Here is a 24309-nt window from a genome sequence, read left to right as displayed (position 1 = left end):
ATCCTGAGGTAAAACTGTCGAGCAAGATTACAGAAGGGCAAGAAACCACATCGAATTTGAGCATTTCTTTCAGCTTTCCGGAGCAAGGAATCTATAAAACCCCTCCAAGCATGCAAGGATGTGATGGCAGGGAGTTTTCCAGGAGCATGTTTCTCCTCTGCAGCCTCTTCTCTATTCACCATGCAACTAAAATGCAGGAGGTGAACATCCCAACAGCAGCAACACTTCATTGAGCCAGCTGGGAAACCACATGGCTCTGAAAAGGTTCAAAGGGAAAAGCTGCCAGTCACAGCAGCTGGAACTTCCCTGGCATCACCCCATCCTGCCAGGTCCACCATCCTCCACTCGTGGGGCAAAGCCTTTTGTTCAGTGCGCTCAGTCCTACCTGGCAGTGAGTTCCAGCAGTGAGATCCACGGAGCTCCAGCAGTGAGATCCCAGAGAGTTCTGGCAGTGAGATCCCAGAGAGTTCTGCCAATGAGATCCTGGAGAGCTCTGGTAGTGAGATCCCAGAGAGCTCTGGCAGTGAGATCCTGAAGAACTCTTGTCAGTGAGATCCAGGGAGCTCCAGCAGCGAGATCCAGGGAGCTCTGGCAGTGAGATCCCGGAGAGCTCTGGCAGGGAGATCCCGGAGAGCTTCAGCAGTAAGACCCCAGAAAGTTCTGACAGTGAGATCCCAGGAACTCCAGCAATGAGATCCCGGAGAGCTCTGGCAGTGAAATCCCAGAGAGCTCTGTCAGGGAGACCCCAGAGAGCTCTGGCTGCAAGCTGGCTCAGCGCTACGTCCACTCCCTGCATCCATCAGCAAAGCCCACAGCCCCATCCGATCACAGCCACATCCTACCACATCCACATCCCACCACGGTCCTATCCCATCACAGCCCCATCCCATCTGTGCCATGCTGGGCTGGCTCCGGAGCTCTTCCTGCCCATCCCTGTGCAGGCAGAGCTTGAGCTCTTAAAGAGGCAGCACAAGGGGATTCTGTGGGGTTTGGTACCTGAACACTTCAACACGGCTGCAGTTTCACTGCTTCCCCGATTTTTGTGCTGCACATGCAGCAGAAAAGGGATGGGAGGCAGCATCCTCTTAGCAAGTTGATACGCGATAATAATCCAGCCAAGCTTATAAAGGAAACGATAAGGGAAAAAAATGAACTCCCCCACAGCACAGAGTGGTTTGGAAAGCTGCATGGCAATGAATGAGCTCAGAAAGCATCAGCTCTCCTTATTAGAAGAATTAAATCACAGCACAAACTCCTCAGCAGGAAATTTTACAGCTTGCTTCCCCTCAGCTTTCATCTCGCTACTCCCAAATGTAGCACCACAAACCCCTTTACTTAGTAACTACTTCAACAATCAATTTTCGCTTCAAAATCAATCCCTCTTTTGACAGATCACGTTTCAGAAGCCTGAGGAAGGAATGCTGGCAAAGCAAACTACAGCCTTTAGAAGACAAAACAACAACAAAATTCCAAAGCAAACTCCACCAAGTGACACACTGCCTGGTAAAAATTAAAATATATAAGATCAAAGCAGGGTCGTCATCTCTCCATGCTGAAATATGACAACCAAATTGACTTCTTCCAAGGAAATATAAAATTCAGGTTACAAAGCAAGTAATTCCAAATTTAGGGAAAGGCAGGATTGATGTTGCCTAGGTGTCAGTAATTTAATCCTCCTGTGTATCTGCAGATTCCAGCCCCTAATTGCAGAGGCCCACGCTGATTTCCCCCATTCCCTGTCACCTCCACGCTTCAGCTTACAGGACTCAAGCACCCTGATCCTTCACAGCTGAGATGCTCTGGCTTATAATAGATTAAAGATAATTAATATTACAAAAACCAAGATCAACATAATTCAAGGACTTTAGAAAACATTTAAAGACCACACCTAATAAAATGCTGATCTTCCCTAACCATTCCCCTGCCTCCATCCAATGATATATCCCATCTCCCATCCTTGCAGAGATTGTTTTATTTTAAGGGTGTGTTTGGGTGTATGTTTGTCTGTTCAGGGTTTTTTTTTGCTAGTGGATTCCTGACAAGGGGATCAGGCCTTTTGGCTGAGTCTCAAAGTAATGAGGTGGCCTGTGTATGAAAAGAGTGCTTTTATTCCCATTTTCTCAGCTGGATGCAACTCCTCTTGCACAATGTGATGGGATGTCAAAACAAAGCACAATTCTGAGCCCTGAATATACATACCACAGGTCAAGCTCCAATGGGGCACTGGCGTTTCAGTGTTTGGTGTTCATTGTTATTATACCATGGAAAAACAAGTACAACTTTTTGCTGGCATGAGCACTCATGAATATGGTCACGACTAAGAGCTACAGGTGAGGAATTCCTTAAAAGCCCATGGCAGCTTTAAACCAATACTTAATTCTGATCTAAGGACTATCTTTGGCAAGTCAAATGTTTTAAAAACAAAGGAACACAATAAAAAGTGTTTGCAAAGTGGAAAAAATGGCGCTCATGGTTTCAAGTACCAAGATTTTTAATGGAGCAGTCCATCATCCCTGCCAAGAGATGCAAACCTTCCGGGTCTGCCACTTTCCAGAACGACTTATCCCCAGAAGGATCTGATGGCAAAAGCCATTATTAAGCTTGTTCCAACATTTTATGGCCCAGTATAAAGCTCCTTAGTGCTACATGTGTAGTCAATGTTCACAGCCCAACTGCCATTTATCAGACATATAAATTTTAAGTGGATCAATGAAGTGTTTGTACAAACAACCTCTTTAATCCTTCATGTATTTTGTGTATTAAACTGCATCACTGAACTCTTTTTAAATTATTGCTTATGGACTATTTTATACCTGGAACAAAACCTTGAATAAGGTATTTATCTTCTCATATTGTACCAGAAATGTACTTACATAAATATTGTTGATGTTTCACCACTCCTTTATTGCCTTGTTCAAAATCCCTGACTGCAGGACTCGTTCCTTGCTCTCCAACTGAACTCTGAGATGGTAACTGGAAGTTACCATCCTGCCCATCCCTCTGCATTAAGTGATCCTCATTAACTCATCTTCCCCAAGTTCTGTCTAGATCCAAATATTACAGTGAGGCTTTCCCTGCTCATCCAGCTTATGCCATGCCCTAAACTGAACACTCTCTTCATAACAAAACTTGCCATGAAATACATCTTGAGTTTTTTACCTAATTATGTATCATTAATCTCAGCATCAGCTTCCAGATAATAATCACAAACACTGCCTTTCCCTGCTGTCTGCCACACAATGTCCCCTGAGCTGTGCTTGCACAGAACTGAATGGGAACAGGGAGAGCTTTCCAAAGAGAATGGGCATACAAATCCCAATGAACCTCAATGCCTGTCGGAAAACAAGCTTTCCAGGGTCACAAATTGCAGCTTGAAAGGCAAATGTGACCTTCAAATGCTTACTGAACAGCGTGCTGTCCCTCTCCTGCCCCCAGCATCCTGCTCCTCTCCCTTTGCAAGTCCCGACACGTTTCGGGAATCTGCGGATGCAGGCATTGGCACATCCAACTGTGTGGCCGAAGTTCAGGGGCAGAGCCCACCCAGCATATCCCCAGCCCTTCTGTCTCAGCAGCCACAGCCACAGTGCATGTTCTGTTTGTACCCCAGCACATCTCCATATCCTGCAATTTAAATCCCTTTAAATATCCATTTCACAAAACACCCCAGGATCCCAGACTGGTTTGGGTTCTGAGGGTCCTCAAAGCCCATCCAGTCCCACCTCTGCCATGGGGAGAGACACCTTCCACTACCCCAGGTTGCTCCAAGCCCCATCCAACCTGGTCTTGGACTCAGCCAGCGGTGAGACAGCCAGAGCTGCTCTGCGCAACCTGTGCCAAGGCCTCCCCATCCTCACAAGGAAGAGTTTCTGCCCAGTATCCCATCTATCCCTGCCCTCTGGCAGTGGGAAGCCATTCCTCTTTGTCCTGTCAGTATCTGCCTTTATAAAAAGCCCCTTTCCCCTCATCCTTTCTCTTCCATCTTTGGTCCATGTGTGATAATCTCACAGTCAAGCCAAACGGGAATGCCAAAGGAAAGCTGGAGGCTAGGAGAAGATAACAGAAAAAAAACCTCTTTGCTGCAAATTATCTGTATTCCCAGCATCCCACTGATTCCATGATGCTTTCAAATACAAACCACCAATATTGGGAGCACCAGCTGCAATAGTTCCACCTGCAGACAAGCACCTAATTAGCCAGAGCTCATTACTTCCAGGTTCAGTTTTGCATCTCTAAATTAACCAGCACTGAGACAGCTCACCCGCACTAAATCACCCCAGACCTCACGTCTCCTCCTGGGCAGAGAGCTCCCGGGAGCTGGCAAGACCCACGCCCAAGCAAACGCCACAAAACCCCAGTCAAGTCTCCTGCCCGATACAAATGCGTTTCTAAGGGCAAGCTGATTTTGTTAGTTCATCTCTGTCTCCCTCCACTGCAATCTCAGCGTGGAGGCAAACTGGCTATTTTCAGCTGAGACCTGGAAAGGTTGTTTTGGGTGGAAGAAACTGTGTCTAAAGCCGGCTAATCCTGCTGGGATTTTCCTGGAAGCGGGGTGTTAGTGGGCGGGGCACAGGTCTGGAGGCAATGCATGGAGTATTTCTGTAACTGTGAACTTTGAGGTGTATTTTTAACGCTCTCAGAAGTGTTCACAGCACAGCCTGAATAAGGTTAAATCCAAGTTTCAACCAACCTGTGAAATATTAGCAATTACAAAAAAAAAGCCACAGAAGCTCCCTGGATTGTGCCTAAACCAGCTCAGGTAACAAAGTGAACAGTGTGTCAGGAGAGCATCTCTTGCTCAGCTACAGACAACTTCTCGCCAGCTGACTTGTCCTCTTTCCTCCATAAAACACCATCCAGTTCCACATTTTTTCAATTCACATTTTATTATCAAAATACATGGACTATTCTAAGAAATGAAAAAGTCAATACATCTCATCAGCTCCCTTCAGATGGAAATCATGGCATAGCCACGGAGAGGCACAGGGGAATGTGCCAATGTAGCCCTAAAATTCCATTAATTTTAGGAGGGTTATTTATGATTGTACTTGTCCATGTTAATTGAAACTCCCATTAGGCTGCAGGAAACAGGCAATGCTCAGGAACCTGGAGCAGCCCTATTTGTCTTCCAACAGACTCTGTTGATCCAAGCGATTCCTCATGGATCTCTAGCCACCCAAGGCAGGCACCTTATAAACAGCACAAAATATAAAGGTGGGGGAAAAAGGCTCAGCAAGGTGAGCTCTGGAGACTCCACCTGAATTCTGGAGAATGGTCTCTGAGTTACAGAGGAATATGGTGGGCCAACATCCTATGGACATATTCCAGATGAGGCCTGAACTCCAAAATGAACCAAATAAATTGGAAGCAGAGCTGTGTTACACCAGCAGCGCACACGCTCAGCCACTCAGAACAGCTTGGCTCCAAAAACAGCCCTAAAAACCCAGGCAGAGCAATGCCAGGAAGCTGGGCTCATGCCACATGATATGGGGCTAAACACCTCCTAAAATTCCATGAAATGACTACAGATCTCTGCTGGAGCTGTGCTGCTCTCAGCAATGATTAAGCTTTTCTTTGCTTTCTGACCAAGGAGAAAGCCAAGGTGTGGGAATGAAGGATTTTGGTGCTGCTGCTCTTTTTATCTGTGTATTAAAGGCAAACGTGGATTTTTGTTTGTCATCTTAAGGTCTACACCAAGACAACATTCCCTTATATCTTAAAACAAATATCAAGTGATCAAAACAGAGTCAGAGCAGTCAGAGCATCTAAGGATCGTACAATGCATAAATGCACATTTATAGGTGATTCATAGGCATATAAAGCAGGGAAAGAACCTGCATTTCCCTGTTGCTGTTCCCGCACTTCCCAGGCACCAGCCATGTGTGTGAATAAATCACATCAAACGTGCCCTAGCTAAGATCTTTGTCACCCTGCTACCAAAGTTGGGGTGATATTCTTGGAGAAGCCACTCCTAGCTGTCTGGGAGGTCTGTGGGTCAAGAAACCACTGAGGTTTCCAAAACAACAGGACAATGGAAAAGGAAATCATGGAATGGGTTGGGTTGGAAGGGACCTTGAAGATCACCCACGTACACTTCCTGCCATGGGCAGGGACACCTTCCACTATCCCAGGTTGCTCCAAGTTGTGTCCAACGTGGCCCTGGACACTTGCAGGGATGGGAAAAGCCACAGTAACCTTCGCCAGGGCCACACCACCCTCACACAGTGGAATTTCTTCTATTTATCTAACATAAATTTCTCCTCTTTCAATTTGAACGCATAACTCCTTATCCCATTGCTACAGCTCCTGATGAAATCAGCTTTTAAGCTGCTGCCTCCTCATGACAAGTAACTTCCCATTATTCAGTCCCTCCTCTCAAAACTTTCATTTGCTTCTTAAAACTCCAAATTCAGCCTTAGGTTCCTTTCTTGGGACAAGCTGATTGGGAAAGAAAGCAAGTGCAGCAGTTGCATGCTCTCAGACCTATCCCTAAGCACTTCCTAGCAGAAACGAGGGAACAGGCTCCTGAGGGCAACGGTAGGCACCCATGGCACCTGTAAATTGCCAGGTGGCATCAGATGATAATTACTGTCAGGAAGGTGTAATCCTAAGGGCAGAATCCTGCACGCATGGATGGAGAGGAGATGGGGGATTAAGCTGTCACCCAGGGGAAGGCTGCTCCCATAAAATGCTACTGGTGTAGATTCTCTAAGCACATCCCTGCACAGGACTGTGGGATACAGTAACCCCAGAGGCAGCTGCCAAGGCAGATCTGAACATAACCCAATGATCCTAAACATGAGAATCATGGAATCATTAAGGCTGGAAGAGTCCCCCAAGATTACAGAGTCCAACCATTAACCCAGCACTGCCATGTTCACCATTAATCATATCACCAGGTGCCACATCCACACATTATTCGAACATTTCCACAAATGAGGAATCCACCACTGCCCTGAGAAGCCTGTGCCAGTGCCTGAACACCCTTTCAGTGAAGAGATTTTCCCAGTATCCAACCTGAACCTCTCCTGATTTCCTCTCATTCTGTCCCTTGTTCCCTGGGAACAGTCTGACCACCACCCCCCCCCACAATTGTCTCCTCCTGTCAGGAAGTTCTGGAGTCAGAAGTTCCCCTCTGAGCCTTCTCTTCTCCAGGAAAATTACACTGCTGAATCAGATGCTTTTCCAGAGTTTTTCTGCACTCCCAAATAAGAACCAACCAGATTCCCCTTAAGAAATAATTTTCTTTACTGTGTCCAGTCCTGTCCCCTCAGTTTAGGAAGGACATTGAGACACTTGAGCACATCCAGAGGAGGCAGCAAGGCTGGTGAGGGACTTGGAACATAAACCCTTTGAGGATCAAGTGAGGGAGCTGGGGTTGTTTAGCCTGGAGAAAAGGAGACTCAGGGGTGACCTTATCACTCCCTGCAGCTCCCTGAAAGGTGGCTGTGCTCAAGCGGGGTTGGTCTCCCTCTCCAGGCAGCACTGACAGAATGAGAGGACATAGTCTCAAGCTGCACCAATGGAAATACAGGTTGGATATTCAGGAAAAGATTTTATACTGAAAGAGTGATAAAATACTGGAATCGTCTGCCTGGGGAGATGGTGGAGTCACCATCCCATGTTTAAATAAAAGACTGGATGTGGTACTTGGTGCCATGGGTGCCATGAGGTGTTAGGGCTTGGGTGGACTCAATGATCTTAAGGTCTCTTCCAATCCTTGTGATTCTGGGATTCCCATAGGAGATGGTAGCAGCCTAAACCTTCAGTACTTGAATGCACAGCATGAGAACCACCAGCTTCACAAATCAGGCAAGTCTGGAGGAGTTAATCAGAGGATGGAGGTTTGATGGAACTGAGAAAGTAGGAGCAGGTACACACCCTCAGGAATGAGTTGAAGCAGTGTTGTGCTATACCATAACCACACATCTACCTAAGTAATGCTCTGACTCAAGGCCACAAGGGGATTTTTGAAGATGCTCTTCCCCATACCCATGTGCATCTCTTCTAGGAGCACAACCCATTCCGAAAGCAGCAGCTTCCTCGTCTGGAAGGACGAGGCATAAAAAGACTTCAGTAAGATAAAGATAATAACAAACAGCTTTTAGTTTCACCCTTCCCAATTAGAGAAAAGCCACCAAGCCATCCTTGTCCCGTGCTGTCCCTCAGGGGCTGACCAGACTTGACCACACCAGCAATGAACAATGTAGAAGCTGTAAATACAGATACAAATGTTAAAATCATCCAAACTGAGTGACTAACAGGCTTTCAGTTGACCAGAGACAGTGACATTTCTTCTAAAATTATTCTTGTAGTTGGTAGTAGCTGCTAAATCACTTTCTGTGCCCTGAGACGACCCAAACATCTGCCCGTTCTCACAAAGGCAGGAGGTCTTCTATTGAAGATGCTGGAGGGGCAGCTGTTGCAGACACAAAACAAGCTAGGTTGGAAGGGGCTTGGAGCAACCTAGGATACTGGAAGGTGTCCCTGCCTGTGGTGGAGGGGGGAACCGGATGAGATTTAAGGTCCCTCCCAGCCACACTATTTTGAGCTTCTATAAAACCCATGAGCTTGATTTAAACAGGAGATACCTTCATGATTCGAGATGAAGTAGCTTTTCCAGACATTCTCACATCTCAAAATAATTAACATTTTAGTGGCAGTTCACAAGCCTAAATAGCTGCTTCTTTTAATTAGAACATTTTTATGCAACTATTGCACCCCTGCTATTCCCTGAAATGACACAAAGCTCTGAAGCTCCCCTGCCACTGAAATACTTATTTCTGTGGCCCTGACAAAAATAAAATCCCTTTTAGTGTCAGCCAGCAGACTGCCTACCTCTACAATACCACCTCACCTTGCTGCCCTTCCAAAACAAAAAATTTTCATCTGTCTACTCAAGTAAAATGAAAGTAATAAATAATATTAATTCTAATAATAACAACAATAATAATAATAATTTATTGTCCCAGTGACTGAAGACAATGGCTGTTAATATTTTACGTGGCTCTTACACTGCATATCTCATGCTTTCAAAACACAAGGGATAATCCTGGATCAGAATCAGAAAAAAATGGGAAAAAGCCCAAGTCCTTCATCCTGCAATTCCTGGGTGGCCAGGTAGGGAAAGAAACAGACTTCAAAGGTGCTACAAGCTGTAGATACAAAAGCTGATCTTCCTCCTGCACCCTCCAACTCTGTGGAGCGTTGCTTAGAAACCTTCTGGAGCACTGTTAATTAGAGAGGTAAGAGGGAGTAATTCCAGGTTATGGGGTAGCCCCAGTTCCCTGGGAAAAGGAAGAAAACCAAGGCATGGCTCCCTGAGGTCACAGCGCTTCCACTGCCCCTGCCACAGGCACTGGGCTGCCACAGGTCAACTTCCATGGGATCCCAAACCAACCTCGCTGCCAAACATTGGCACCCACAGCTTCTGCCACCTCCCTCAGCAAGGAATAATGTTCTGCAGAAAGGACTAAGGATCACAAGATTCCTTGGTGAACCAGCTCAGCCTGGTGATTCAAGTGAAAACTATTTTTTTCCCTTGGTTGGGTGAAGTTTTCCGAGGATTCTGTGAACTGATTTAAATCACCAAAAGCTCATATGATCATCACATCTGAGACCAGGGTGCAGACACAGCCCAGTCAGCAAAGGCAGATCCACCCTTCCCCCTGCAGCTTAGAGGGACATCTCTAATGCCAACATGAAACCACATCCACGAAAGCACCCCTGGAACATCCCAAAATCCACACTGTGAACCAGAGTTCGGTGGCTTTCTCAGCAGGGCAGAACGCCCCGTCCTGCTCTGTGGCTTTGCCTCTTTTGCATTCCAGTAGAGGGACTGAGTATGGCTACACACCAGGTTCCTCCTACACACCATGTTCTTCCCTTCTTCCTTGTGTTTCCACACCTCCACAACAGTCATGAAGGGAGAATGGCCCTGAGGGGTCAAAGTAGATTTTGAAGCTGTGAGAAAGGAAGAAAAGCAATGGGCATGTTCACAGCAGCTGGAGTCACAAGGAGCCCTGTGATTCTCCAGGATTATTTTAGTCCTTCATGTGAGATGGCAGGGAGGTGAATCTTGGTAGGACGTGGTTTATTCCTGAGGGATGGAGTCTGTCTAGGTGAAAGAAGGTGGTGCAGAGCAAATGAGCAAGAGCCAACACAGACACCACAAGAACCATTTGAGCCTCAAGGCAATTCAGGTCCCAGGACAGGACACAAAACTTGCCATGCATTTACCAAAGAAAAAATAAGGAAATACATGGGGAAAGCAACACTATCTGAGAACAGACTTCCCACTGCTTCCCTTCAATACTGAGATTGTTCTCTGTGCTAACACCTGATTTGAAGTCTTCTAATTCTTTAATGAGCAGTTCATTTCAGTGCCATTTGTTCATTTGCATGCTGAAGCTTTCAGGAGATGTTTTACATATCACCTTGAATGTGTCAGCTCGTGCCTCCTCTGGAAAGACACTTTGGGAAGGGCACTCTTCCATCTGGAGCCATGTCCAGCACTGCACAACGCCATCCTGTTCTATGGCACAGATCCAAATCCTGCAGCTCCACCCCTGCAAATACTCCAGTATTGTTTAAAAAGAACAACCGAATGCTACAGTCACAAGCCAAGCTGCGATGGATATTTGGGATCTGTCCCTCCACAGCCCCCTGACTAAACAGCACATGCAGTATGACCCAAGCAGTGACTGTAACACACAGGAGGGTGTTTCGAAGGGAGAATTCCGAGGGAAGAAGTTTATGCAGGGGTCAGGTTGCAATTCCACATCATCTGCCAGGAGAGGGGCTTTAAATTGTTCCTTTTTCTGGTTTAGGGATTAAATGCTGTGGGGAAGATCACCAGCACTGGGAACAGGGAGCAAGGAGAGACCATGGACAGTGTCCAGCCTGGAGCTCCTGATTTATCCCAGCTCCTACCTCTTAGTGTACTGGTGGGAATACTGTTACTAGGAAGTGACACTAATTTACATCCAGGGAATCTTTTTAATGGACATGAAAAGTAAAAAGCAGTCAACACTGGAAAAAAGTAAAATCAAGGAACCTACCATTGAAATCTAGGCATGAAGGTCTTGCAATTCAAGATACGGGGCATTCCCAGCTGGCACAAGGAGCTATAGGGCACTTGTCTCCATGTAGGAAGTTCCCTCCAGCCATCTCAGGACTTCAAAGCAGAAGGGAGGGGAGGGAAGAGGTGACCATTTGTGCTTAACTGCAAAGTTCTTTAGCAAAAATTCATGAAGGTTTTAGCCTAATGGAACTTGAAACTGAAGGTTGAAGTCCTCCCTCATCCCTATACAAGGAAACCAGGAGATAACTGTCATTTAGCCTTCCTCCATATGAGAATTATGCCTAGAAACTGCTGAACGTCCACAGCACCAACCTGTGGTTGCTCCCAAGATTAAGTCCAACATAAGTCCATAGATAATCCATCTATACAATAAAAGTGACCAAGGGATAAGACTTTTTAAAATATCCCATAATACCAGAGATATGTGGCTGCTACTCAGCCGGCTTCCTCCTTTTTGTGTTAATTTCACATGCAAGTCCTCAGAGGAAGCAATGCTGGGATTGGAGGACAAACTGCTTATTAAGGAAGGAGTTTCCAGCTCATGCTACTTCAGTGCAGGAAGTCTTCTGACCCAGCTTGAGAAAGAGCAACTAGCACCAGCTTGTGCAACTGGCTGCACTCTGCTCTAAACTGATGAAGTGATGGTGTTATCTGGGATACCGGGCCCATGCCTCTCTTAGCTGAGGGGGCCCTCAAGGTGGGAGCCAGCTTTGAGGCCCAGGATCCCAAGGAACAGCTCACCAGCACTAACACAGGGTGCAGGTCTCAGGAAAGTTGTCAGGACAGGGGCAATTACACCAGGAGCTCCCTCACAAAGCCACAGGAACAGGGACAAAAAAATCACCAGGAAGCATTTTGGGGCATTTGTCCTCAGTGCAGCAAGCAACCGTATCCATCACTAGAGGGGTCAGGCACACAGATATTTACACCATCACTGGAAATCTCCATGCTGGAGGTGGAAGTTTTGTGCCTGTTTTGAGATATTAAAGCCTCTTAAATTCATGAACAAATAGAGAATCCCCATGCTGCACAGCAAAAACTACCAAGTGATGTAGTTTTTTGAGCAGATTTAACTGAAAACAATTTTCCTGGATGCCCAAAGCTCCACATGTGGCTTTTCCAACTGTTACCACATCCTTATCAGCATAAAGAGCTGTCATTCTATAACCTTCCTTAATGCCTCTAAGATGAAAAGTATCCTGCCCTTCCCCTTTCTCCTGAGTCATCTCACTCTTCATGCTCCTCCATTTTCCCAGCAAATGCTAAGGTCACTAAGATTTTCCTGGGCAAACAGTGTCATTTGATGGCACAAGAACTGAGAGGTGTAAGAATCACTTATGCAACCGAGTGGCTTTAACGTAAGCCAGGAGTAGCCGGGGTCAGCGCTCACCTGGGCAGCACAAACACAGCCCTGATCTTCCAAGGGAGGAAAAGCTTCTCTAGATCAGACAGCAGCACAACACCCACCCCCACCGTTTCCCGTGCAGTTATGCTGCTGCTACCAGTAAAGCAACTTTTCATTTCCCTAGACATTGCTGAATATATTCCTTAAATATTGGACAGGAACAGCAATACAGGAGCATTTATGAGGCTTACATCCAAGTTTGGACAAAGTCCTACCTGTATATTTGCATTATATCCAATAAAAGGCAGGGATTTATAACTTTTCACATGTGATTAAAACCCAACATTCCTTTAAAAAATAAAATGGGGACTAATCATGAATACCTGCAGCATTTTTGTCCCAATTCTGCCAGCAGAAGTTTCACTAACCATATCCTTGGATTGATGTGCAATTCTGTATATGTTACATAACATCAGCTGACACTTCCTGCAATTTGTGTCAAGTATGGACACAGCCAGACCTGCACCCCTGAATACTCCAATCCCCCTAAATCATCACATTTTTAGCAACAAATTATCAAATGCAAAAAACCTCCCAAAACCTAGCTCTCTCAAAGTCAGGCAAATTCACATTTAATCTAAAGCACTTTAGTGTTTCTTTGGCTGTGTTTGTTTACTTTAAAAAGGAATTTTTAAGGACTCGTAGACAAGGAGTTTGCAAAACTGCAGAAATAATTGAGCTTTCCTTTGAGGAAAAAGAAAAATCAGATGTTGTAAAATTCCAAAGCATCCAAGCCCAGCTAACCCACAGAGCTCTTTAGAGACCATCCACATTAATTGTGCTGAGCTGAGCTGTTCACAACTTCTCACACAGATTCACCAAATGGATCAATTGACAATACAGACAATCATAGAATCATTTATAGTAAACACACATGTGATTTCAAGATTTATGTAAGTAAATGTCCAAATTTTTATAAACCACACACACTACCTGTGGATCTGTGTGAAGTTTCTTGGGGTCATGGATCAGAGTTTGCTTGAGAAGTTGCTTCTCCAGCTAAGTGGAATATGAAGCATACTGCCTCTCTGTATTTTAAATACAACCAAATTATTGTATCCACATCCTGTGATGTGTTCCTCCATATTTAAGAGCACAAGCCAAGAGAAAGCATTTTGCAGGGTCAGCTATTTCATCAGCCATCCTCAGTTCTATGTAATACACTTTCTTCCCTTTCATCCCACAGGTTATTAATCTTTCCCCTACTCCGATATAACCGACAGTGCTCTTGAAGGGGAAACCCAACTGGAAATCCACAGCAGCAGTTCACATCTTGAATTCCGATTCATTTAATAACACTTGCTATAGCCTGAAGTACTTGGCCTTGGCTACATAAAAAGGCTTTTTCCTCTTGCTGTTTAAGTGGACACTTCCTTTTGGGTTGACTCACACCCAACGTGCCCAGAGACACTCCTAAACAACCATGGTGACCCAACACAAGGCCTTTTGTAAAAAAAAGAAATCAAAAAGTTTTTGGGAGGGCAAATGGAGATCTGTGCACAGATAAAGGACAGAGAAGGTTGTTCTCCAAGCAGAAGTAGCTGCTCAGCCAGGTGTGTAAATGCAATCCTAATCTGTACCTTGCATTGACAGAGCCCTGTGGCAGCGGCAAGCACACCATGGCAGATAGGGCAGAGGGGAAAAGCTCCCATGGCACTGCTTTAAGGACCATCCCTGTCACAGGTGAGGTGAGGCACTGCCATGGCACCCAAGGAAAAGCCAACACGTATAAACACTGGCTGATATGTACCACGGCAAATCCCAAAGCAAGCCATGCACAATCCCACACAGAGCAGGAAGTTACTTCCTGCTATTTACTAGAAAATAAATTCCCAGTTATGACAGAGAAAAAAGTCCTGAAAAAGAAGAATCCTTTAGGAATCTCCTCCTAACTGAAGGGATTGGGGTAGTGAAGCTTTGACTGTTATTGTTGCTTCCAGAGTTTAAAAACCCTCCACCTGAAGAAAGCCTCATCCCACTCAAACACACACCACAGGTTTCATCCTCTCCCATTTCCTTGGCAGAAGAGCTGGTACACATCCAGGAAAAGCAGAGGCTCTTAAAGGGAAAAATCTGAGCACTTTTTAGGACCCCCTGAGTGGCACTGGGAACCTGAGATGAGCTGAGCTTTGGGAACACCCACATGAGGCCGTTTACTGCACAGCAGGCAGAGTTGGGGCCAGTAGCCAAGGGAAGGAGGAAACATTAATGCACAGAACAGTGCTCGAGCAAAAAATGTTAAAATTTCATTAAGCAGCTCCTACAAAATAAAGAATTAATTTTATTATGGATAAAGTGATTGCCATTTTGATTACTTTGATTTTATGTTACTTGGCCTGATCTGCTACTTTGTAAGGAGTTCCTGAAATCAACACAGAAGAATCAGCTTTTGCATGTTTTCCCATCTCCTGGGTTTCTCATGCTCTTGGTGCAGAAGGACAGGGACTCCCATAGGAGCAAAAGTTAATAATAATCATCATCGCATCTTTTCCTTCAGTGGCATTAATCCCCTTGGCTCTGGACATCAGAGAAAGAGCACTTGACTCCAGAACAGAGTTTCTATATCGTGATGTCTGCAGGAGCGTCAGAAGCGGTCCATGAGTAACAGCTGTGCTGTGTCTGCCTCTGAGCCCAGCCGATCCACAGAAGAGCCAAGCTCCCATGTGGAGCTTCCATGCAACCCTGGAGAATCTCTCTCCCCTATTCCCAGCTGACCCCCGAAGCACAGTGACCAACAGCATCCCCCAGACACTATTTCAGAATTTTTGCAAGCACAGGGACATCTCCTCTGTAAACTCCTGGAGGTGGAGCAGGAGGAACAAGACATTTCGGAACTTCCCAAAATTGCCACAGGAAGAACAGAGAGAAAGAAGGTTTGAAAGCCAAGCTGAGCAAGCATGTGGTATGTTCCCCTTGCATCGCACCTCCTGCCCTTTCTCCTCCTCCATCATGAACCAAGCAACAACCAAGGCTGGGTTGAGCATCACCACTGCTCCATTCAGCTCACTGCAGTCTCCACGCTGGAGTAGAGAATCCCCAGCTCAGCCTTCACATCCTGCCCTAAGGAACTTTGGTCAAGGGTTTGGAGTGCCAGGACAAGGGGGAACGGCTTCACACCGCCAGAGAACAGGGTTAAGATGGGATATTGGGATAAATCCTCCCCTGTGAGGGTGGACAGGCCCTGGCACAGGGTGCCCAGAGCAGCCGTGGCTGCCCTTGGATCCCTGGCAGTGTCCAAGGCCAAGTTGGACAGGGCTTGGAGAAACCTGGCATAGTGGAAGGTGTCATTACCCACAGGATGAGCTTTAAGCACCCTTCCAACCCAAACCAGAAGCCACTGCATTCTGCTCACTTCTAAAGCCTGATGATTTTTAACACTGCTCAGCCTCTAAGGATGAGGCATGTACGTGGATTTGGGAGCAATCCCATGGAACGTGGCAATGCTTTGTTGCCTGAATTAAAAGCTTCAGCTCTGAGCCTGGCACTTACACACGTTGCAGGGTGAGTAATGAATGAGCTGCACTAATGACTCTGCTCATCCCCAGGGGCAGAAGAGCCCGGTGGGATCCTGCCTTCCCCTCATGGCCTGGGGCCTCCCAGCCGCTGAATGAAGCACTCCTGACCCAGCCTGCGCCAGTTTCCGGACTCAGGCTCTTCAATACCTCCATTGAGCAGGGACAGCTGACTTGCTCTTTCTTTGGAGAGATGTGGGTGATGGTAGAGCATAAGAAATAGATATTTATGGCATTTGGGAAGAAAAAAGAAGAAATTTGAGGTTCTCATTCCCCCAAAAGCTTTTGAAATCCAGTAACTACTTAGTAAAGTGAGTAAACAGCACAGTCAGATATTCCTTAAGTACCTGAACTGTGGTTACACTGATTTTGGTATGAGGTCATGACAAATCATCTGTATCCCCACAGAATAAATCTCCATGTACCTATTTCCAAGGAGATTCAGATTTTCAAAGGAAAAAAAAAAACCAGCAATGTAAAGAGACCCCAAGAGGACAAATACCTGAAACAGAACTACGTGCATGAAAAGTACTGTGACAATAAGAGGATGTGAAAAAGCAAGTTTGTACTTATTTTCTAGCAGAAAAGCTGGAGCTAAAAACACACTGATGGGAGGGGAGGTTAAGGAAGAGAACGTAAGGAGAGTTGATCCAAACAAAAAGGAGAGTTGATCAAATTCCTTCAAAGCTCAGCAGCTGGGTGTGAATGCAGCCACTCTCAGTACAAGCCCCACAGTAAAACAAAGGAGCAGCTCCTCTTGCCACTCTCTGACTCATCTCCTGCATTCCACGTCAGGGAAACAGAAAAGCTTTCTCCAAGATCAGCCCAAATAGGAAAGGGATCATTGCCTCAGCTCCCGTGGCGTTTTCATCACTCCCCAAGTCAAACAGACACATTTAATACGCTGGGTTCTTCCGCCCCGGAGGCCTTTGCGGGTGTGTTTGCCAGGTCAGCTAAGCCAGTATAATAGGCATGCAATTGGATTTTGTGTTTCTGGACAGCAAAGGCTTAAGGGACTAAAACAGGGATTGTGCCTTCCCATGGCTGATGGAGGGACAAACTCATATAGTTTAGAGGATCAAGCATCACATAAGTGTGGTCAAGACCCCTCCCAACTAGCTGCATCAATCCCCTCTCAGTCATTCTGGAGCTGCTTCCTACCTCCGCACTCTGTTGTACACTCCCACTGTAATTAATTACCTATGATTTAAGAATTCCAGGCTGATGGTTCTGCATCACAAAAGTCCCTCTTTACTCAAACCTAATCAAACTGGTGTTTTAAGTCCGGAAGTGCAGCCACGTCTGTCCTAGCACAGCACATGCCTCTGTTGAAATCACCACAAATATGCAGAACTCCAATATGAAAGACAGGAAAAGAAGCGCAGTAAAAAGGGCACCCAAGGTAAACCGGGCTGCTAAACCCAAGGTTTTTATTAGAAGAAACCTTCCTGAAAGACTTGCAGAGGAGGGTGGCAGATTTCCTCCCAACAGAAAGAAAACCAAGATCTGAAAACCTGCATTTCAGCAGCTGGAACAAAGTCATTGGGTGGATTTGTATCACAGGTGATGCTGAAGCACGCTGTGGTTTGGGTGGCTTTTGGGGTAAAGGGGATTAGAAGTGCATTCCTTGATTCAGTCAGGGCTATGTGTGCCAAAGTCCAGCTCATTTGGTCCAGTCCCGAGGTCTATACTCTCCACCACTGAACCAAGAAGTGTTTTACTCACTGAAGATGCCAAGGACATAATTTATTTTTACTTTGTTGGGTAAGTTTGGGCATAAATTTTAAAGAAACTATTAAGAAAGGACAATTTGAGTGTTGTCTCATGGACACATCTCACACTTTTTAAGCAAAGCAAAGGCCCCAAGGGCTTCAGATTAATTTCCCTTTTGATTTACAAACCCCTACATTTATTAGCCTTCTGGACATGTGGTGAGGTGGATCCTTTGTACAGGAAACTGGAAGGAATTCAGTCAAGTCTTTAGTTAAAGTTCACACTCCCCCCTACTGGGCTCCACTGCCACACAGGCACTGACTTCCAAAGCTAAAAAACCCCCAAAAAACTACAACCAGATCCTCTGACAAGAATAAGAGAATTAAGACAACCCTTACCAAGGCATGAGGAGCGTTTGCATTGTGTGGTCAACTAGTTGTGAAGTTGTTTCTGGATAAAGTAATCCCTTCTGAGTAATAAATGAAATACTAGTGCCTTTTTTGGTCACAGAATTCCAGAATGGTGTGGGCTGGAAGGGCTCTTAAAGCTCATCCCACTCCACCCCTACCATTGGCAGCGATAGCTTCCACTGTCCCAGGCTGCTCCAAGCCCCATCCCACCTGGCCTTGGACACTTCCAGGGATGGGGAGTTTACTCCAGGATGGAGTACACTGCAATCAGACAGATCCACATCCCTTCAGAGAGGCAGCAAAGAAATACCAACCCAGGGGGTTCTCCCACCTTCCATCCCCATGTTGCTGTAACTATCTGAAGTTGGTTTAATTTATTAAATATTATGGATCTTCAAGCCTTCAAGTCCTTAAAAATAAGTGCACGCAAGGATGCGTGCTTTCTATTGGTGAGGCACGAGCTGGTTGAGGGGGAGTGATGAGCAGTCATGTCTGGGGTTACTTTTTCCAGCTTGAAAGTGTACGCTCACTAGCCATCTATTGAAAAGTTTAAGTCATTCCCCCTTTGGTGAAAAAAAACCTCAGTCATGCTCTCTTGACAAGGATTTCTTCTGTGACTTGCTCAAGCCCCTCCATGTGTCTGAATGCTGGTTTTCTCCCCGTTTGTCACATATTCACTACGGAGGGTTCCACTATCCTTTAAAAGGTGCAGAGATACAGCCTCGCTTCTCCCAGCTCCACAATTAATGTTCCAGTCAGGGCGATAGTAACCAAAGACGACACAGTTTTACATGCTATTAAAAATTGGTCCAGAATACCAAAAATCCAACTATTTCTAGAAAAAACCAGTTGCACTGAGTTGCTTTGAATCCTGCAACAGCCTTTGTGGTCATTTGTCAATTGCTGACACTATTTTATCTGCACAATCAGACTCATCCCTGTCCTGCTCTCCCAATTTGTTTCACCCAACAGTGCATCTGATTTTGGGGCACAACCCCTCCAAAACCAGCCTGCCTTCAAAAGCAACCAATCTCCCTCCATCCTCACCCCCAACAGCATTTAGATTTATTTTTACATGCCTGCTACGCACCAGTGCTCTCCATCAACTGCTTCCTAACAGTTTATTTTCAGGAATTAATTACACAGTGATGTTTCATAACTATTAGAGAGCACCTACCAGTACCTTTCAGGTTTATTAACATAGAATTGGAAAAGTAGCTTTGCTTTTGGTCATCTCTATGCACTGGTAGGAAGTGCTGACCTAGGAGATTCTCCCACCTTCCATCCCCATGTTGCTGTATCTATCTGAAATTGGTTTAATTTATTTAAGACTATGGATCTTCAAGTCTTAGAGTCACTAAAATTACAATCCCCTCACACAACAGAGTCAGGCTGGGGTGATGCCAAGCAAGTTCCCAACTGTTGCACAGCACCCCCCGACTCGGTGCTGTCACTTAGCAGAGCAGCTGTTTTAATAAGTGATTACGTCTTCAGCTGCCTAACGCAATAACAAAATAAACAGGACAACATGGAGCCTAATCCAGCGGGATGGGGGAAAGCCAGTTAGTGTTCCCAGGCACTGGAACAAGGCGTTGGGCTCCGCGTGCAGGCGCTGCGGCTGCCCGGCCACACTCTGCTCCGGCACGGATTTGCCACGATCTGTTTACACAATCCACTTTTCCCTGCGAAAGGCATGAAAGAAAATACTCTGCAGAGAATCTAAAGAGGCAGTATGTTCTCTCCGTAGCTTTTTGCAACTTTTCCTGCAAGCTGAGCGAACAAAATGAATTCTGAACTATCAGTGCTGCTCCGGAGCTGCATTAACAATGAGCGTGAGGCTGCCCGGAGAGAAAGGGGGGACTGAGCGCATTAACAAAAGCTCAGAGCACGCTGGCTGTGTCCAAAGCCGGAGCCTGAAAGGCTCCTTTGTCTCTCTGGTCAATGCAAACCCATTCAGTAGCCCACAGACAACAGAAAGAAAGCGAGGGTGGGAGGAAGAAGAGTCCTGTCTCTTTAGGGGACTAGGGGACGTCTCCTCAGCTGCCAGGCTGCGAGGCAGAGCAGGGACTCGCATGGACACAGAGCAGCGCTCTAAGCGCCAGTAACCCCAGCACTGTGCCCACTGAGGACGTGGTCTGCTCACACCCAACCTTCTGCAACCAAGGTACACACATTCCAGGAACTGGACATCTAGTCCCCAAAAAGCCCCCAAGTGCAATATAAATAGTAAGCTATAGAAAATAACCTCCTATTTCTGAGTCTGCTCGTTTTCTGTAATCCTTTCCTCCCAACAATGAGCTATTGTTCCACTCCTGGGACTGAAGAAATGTGTGTGTTCATTCTCCAAATCCTTTACATTTAGAGACCTGCTCCTCATTTCAACATCATTCCCCACTGTGCTAAAAGCACCTGTCCTTTCACAGCTCAGGAGAAAACACACTTAGTATTGACTCCACCAAATAAAACTAACACACCCTTCCTTGTTTTCTTAGTGCTACCATAAAACTCAGAAGAGTGCAAGAGCAAATCAAAATATTCAGAAATGATCAAAGGAGGAGGGCCCCAGTTGGTACTGGTGTCCCATTTAAATATGGACATGTGCAACCACCATTCTGAAATGCAAGGTAATAAAGGTGAGCACCACCTCCAAGGGTCTGGTGCTTGCTGGGCATGTTTCTCCTCCCAGTTATTGAAAGAAGTGTACACACACTCCTCGCCTTGGCCACACAGCCACCAGCACCAGAAAGATCAATGAGGCAAGATCCTCCACGTGGTGGAAGACATGGCTGTCATGGACCTTTTTGTGGCCTGCGTGTCCCAAGGAACACAAACACTTTCCTGTAAAAACCCAAAGCCATTGAATTCATGCTGGGCTGCTCTTCTCTCCCGAACTGGGCTCTTATTGCACACAGGAGTCTCTGGGCAAAAAGCAAAATTTGAACCCTCTCTACTTCAGCAGTGCCAAGGCTTTGACACAAACGCAGACTCTAGGAAGAGACTTCACCAGAGAGTCTCACCCATTTACAAAAGAAACATTTAAGTGAGCAAAACCAACAGAGTGCCTATTTCTACTGCTTTAATATTTATCCATCTCTCTACACCAGGATCTTGCCCCTAACCAGGGAGCTCCTTCATGCTCCACACACAGGACATACATACTGGCTCAAAGGAAACTGGCTTCAGTAGCCTGATTTGGGATAACCACACAAAAGGCAAAGCTGGCTAAATCCTGTCCTTTTGCACCACCCCATGAGCTAATCCATATGCTGCATTTAAACACTTCACTTTCAGGGACTCCACACCTATTTTTGGAGATGGCCAAGGGGCAAGATATTTCTTTATACAAAGAAGTAAGCTAATTTGTTTTTGCCTAAAACACAAGGGTTTCTTAATTGCAATCACAGCAACAACTTCTGCAAGGAAGCTTGTAAAGATAAAAACTTTCTTCTCCCTGTGCTGTAGCTGAACTAAAAAGGAGGAAAACCCCGCCATAACCAGACTTTTAATTAACCTGATTGACAACCCATTCACACAGGCCACAGCTCGCACAGGATACCGTTTCCTTTTGGGATTTTTCAATATAGAAAAGACTCCTGCTCTTCACTATCGAGATAAAGATCTTTTTGGAGGTGCTGATCTGTTGCTTTACTGGAAAACGAAGGAAGGTCTCATTAAAAACAGCCAGTTGTGCAAAAAATATTACTGTTCTTCAGGCATCCAAGGGGAAATCCACTTGGAGGGACCAAGTCTGGAGACATATCCAAACACACAGCACAAAGAGGCATTTCAGACACACATACATGCTCACACACACACTCCTGCCACTCTCTTCTCCTCCAGTGCAGGAATATTTGTACCGCCTTTGTTTCCTCGCAGGTGGGAAATAGCAATATAGACTAGGCACCTTGTAAAGAGGGGAAGAGGAACTTACAAACCAAGTCCCTTGCATAGTGAACAGCCATGGACCTGTGGTTGCTGCAGAAGTGGGAATTTACAGCTGCTCTTGCAGCACATCTTTTATTTATATATATATATATATATATATGTTTTTTGGGGTTTTTATTGGTCAGGTCCAATACTCTCAAGTCAAATTATCAGAACACCCTCAAAAGTGACAAAGAATAAAACAACAGAGGAAAAAAAAGGAAAGTTCTCCTTGGGATATAAGAGAAAGTGATCCCTGTGGTTGCCTTGTGCAGGGCCAGGAGCTGGACTTGATGATTCTTGAGAGTCCCTTCAAACTCAGGATATTCCATGATGATCTGACATGAAATCAGGTAATTGTCTGTGCACTCAAAACTTCATGAAGGCAGCAGCTGCTACAATACACAAGCTTGAAACCAAAGTCTAAAGAAATGTGGAAATAGAGAACAAACAAAGAAAAATTCCCTAAAACAACTACTGGTGATCGGCAATGACTTGGGCTTCCACGGGCAACTCTGTCATGATGAACAGCGATGGGATATAAATAGGAAATTCCTTTTCACCTTCCTAAGGTAGAGCTGTTGTGCTCGTCATTGAAAACAAACCCAGAGTCAGTATTTATATTTCAAATCACAACATGCACCACACAGAATCAAATAACAACTCCTTACTCCAGAGTTTTAGTGTTTGCACCATAGATAAAAGAACATCAATAATCTGCAGCAAAGTACAGCAAATTTCCAGATAAAGCAAGATGTATTTGTTCTACTTCATTCTGCTTTGTACAGTCCAGAGACATTTTGAGATGTAATTATGAAATGCCAGCATTTAAAATCAATCCAATTATAAAAGTTAATATAACAACCAAGGGGGAAAAAAAGCAGTTCTCAAATATGATAATATATGGTACAGAAGAGCTCCAAGACACTGCTTATACCTGAAAATTCATGTGGAACAAAATTAGGACCTAAGAAAAGCCACACAAAAACCTCATTAAGGTTATTAGGGTCACTAGAAGAGCTCTAAGCGTAGAAGCCACCGAGCAGGTGGATTTAAGTCCAACACTGTCAGGTTCTTTGCTACTTTCAGTACAAATATTGCAGCAGACACTCCAGGTATAAACAGGCTTAAAGGGACACACAACACAATCAAAATGTGTCAACCAAACGAGCTTCTTCAAAGCATCATCTGTAGAGGTTTCCTGGTTTATGTTCTTTGCTTTTACTGAGTGGTAAACTGCAAAGAGGGTGATGCATATTTTGGGTATAGAGACACTACAATCTCTGTTCACTGATCTCACCCCATTTTGCAGCTGCCCAAGGCAACTCTGAGATTGGGATGATGTTAAAATATTGTCCTGTCCCCTGGCATCATGCAAAGTGACCTCAGAAACTGTTTTTTTTTTCCCATGGAAATGAAAGTCTGCCCTCTGATCCTACCTGCTCCTAATGCTTACAACAGGCAGCACACCTGATGCCTCTCCAGAGCACTTTCTCTCATGGGTAACTTCACATCCTGACCGCTCCCACCCTGTGATTACACTGACCCAGAAATCCAAACCTACAAATGGACATCCCGAGCATAGCAAAGACAAGCCCAGTCTGGGAAAAATGCAGAAAAAAGTCACAATTCCAGCTGACAGATGAACAACTCCTTGCTTGAGGGCACCATGTGATGAACCATGCGAGCTTCGGCCTTTTCGGGAAATCGATACTATTACTAGACACAACCAAAATGACAATATCATGAAACACCTGCAGCTGATCTTTACCTTTTGGTTCCTCAAAAGACTATTTTGTTACAATTCCCTTGTATATAAGAGGAATTTAGCAAGACAGCTGCTCTGATTCTCTCTGCAGTCAGGATGTGCCAAGAAAGTGAGGAAGCTCCTTTAAAATAATCCTGATTCGTTCACCTCCCATGCAAGTGACCCTACTTTCTTCCACTCCATCCTTCAGCAACCTGGCTTCTCAGGAACAGCAATGAACAGCAAACAGGCTCAGCTGTTTCACAGAACCACACATTGGTTTCGGTTGGGAAGGACCTTAAAGACCATCCAGTCCCAACCCCCTGCCATGGACAGGGATGTTATACCCCAGGGCTGTTTCCACCCCTCCTGGCTTATCACTTTCTCTTAGGCTTTAATCCAGATAAACTTTCTGATTTAGTGAGCTAGATAGAAAGATAGAAAGTTACAGCGAAGAAACAGCTTTGTTCTCACCTTTAATCAAGAGAAAATAAAATACCCAATCAAACCTCAGTTCA

The 24309-nt window shown here is 45.3% G+C and overlaps 1 protein-coding gene across 23 annotated transcripts in view; it reads right to left on the bottom strand.

The window, feature by feature from the left end:
* Positions 1 to 24309, bottom strand: part of EIF4G3 (eukaryotic translation initiation factor 4 gamma 3) — a 143055-nt gene that overhangs the window by 106328 nt on the left and 12418 nt on the right. For 3 of the 23 annotated variants that reach the window (XM_033079782.2, XM_033079783.2, XM_033079784.2), the window contains exon 1: positions 386 to 626. The exons of 12 other annotated variants lie outside the window; for them this stretch is intronic. Coding sequence is in view for 6 of the 11 variants with exons in the window: in XM_033079768.2 (XP_032935659.1) it covers positions 386 to 796 (411 nt within the window). In the remaining 5 variants the exon portion in view is untranslated. Of the gene's footprint in view, positions 1 to 385; positions 987 to 24309 lie in introns of those variants that run through there. 8 more of the 23 variants (XM_033079769.2, XM_033079771.2, XM_033079770.2 and 5 more) reach the window with 5 other exon arrangements.

This window comes from Catharus ustulatus, chromosome 24 (assembly GCF_009819885.2).
Source record: "Catharus ustulatus isolate bCatUst1 chromosome 24, bCatUst1.pri.v2, whole genome shotgun sequence".
Lineage (NCBI taxonomy): Eukaryota > Metazoa > Chordata > Aves > Passeriformes > Turdidae > Catharus > Catharus ustulatus.
Note: the sequence above shows the minus strand (reverse complement) of the source record. Positions and strands in the feature narration are given on the sequence as shown.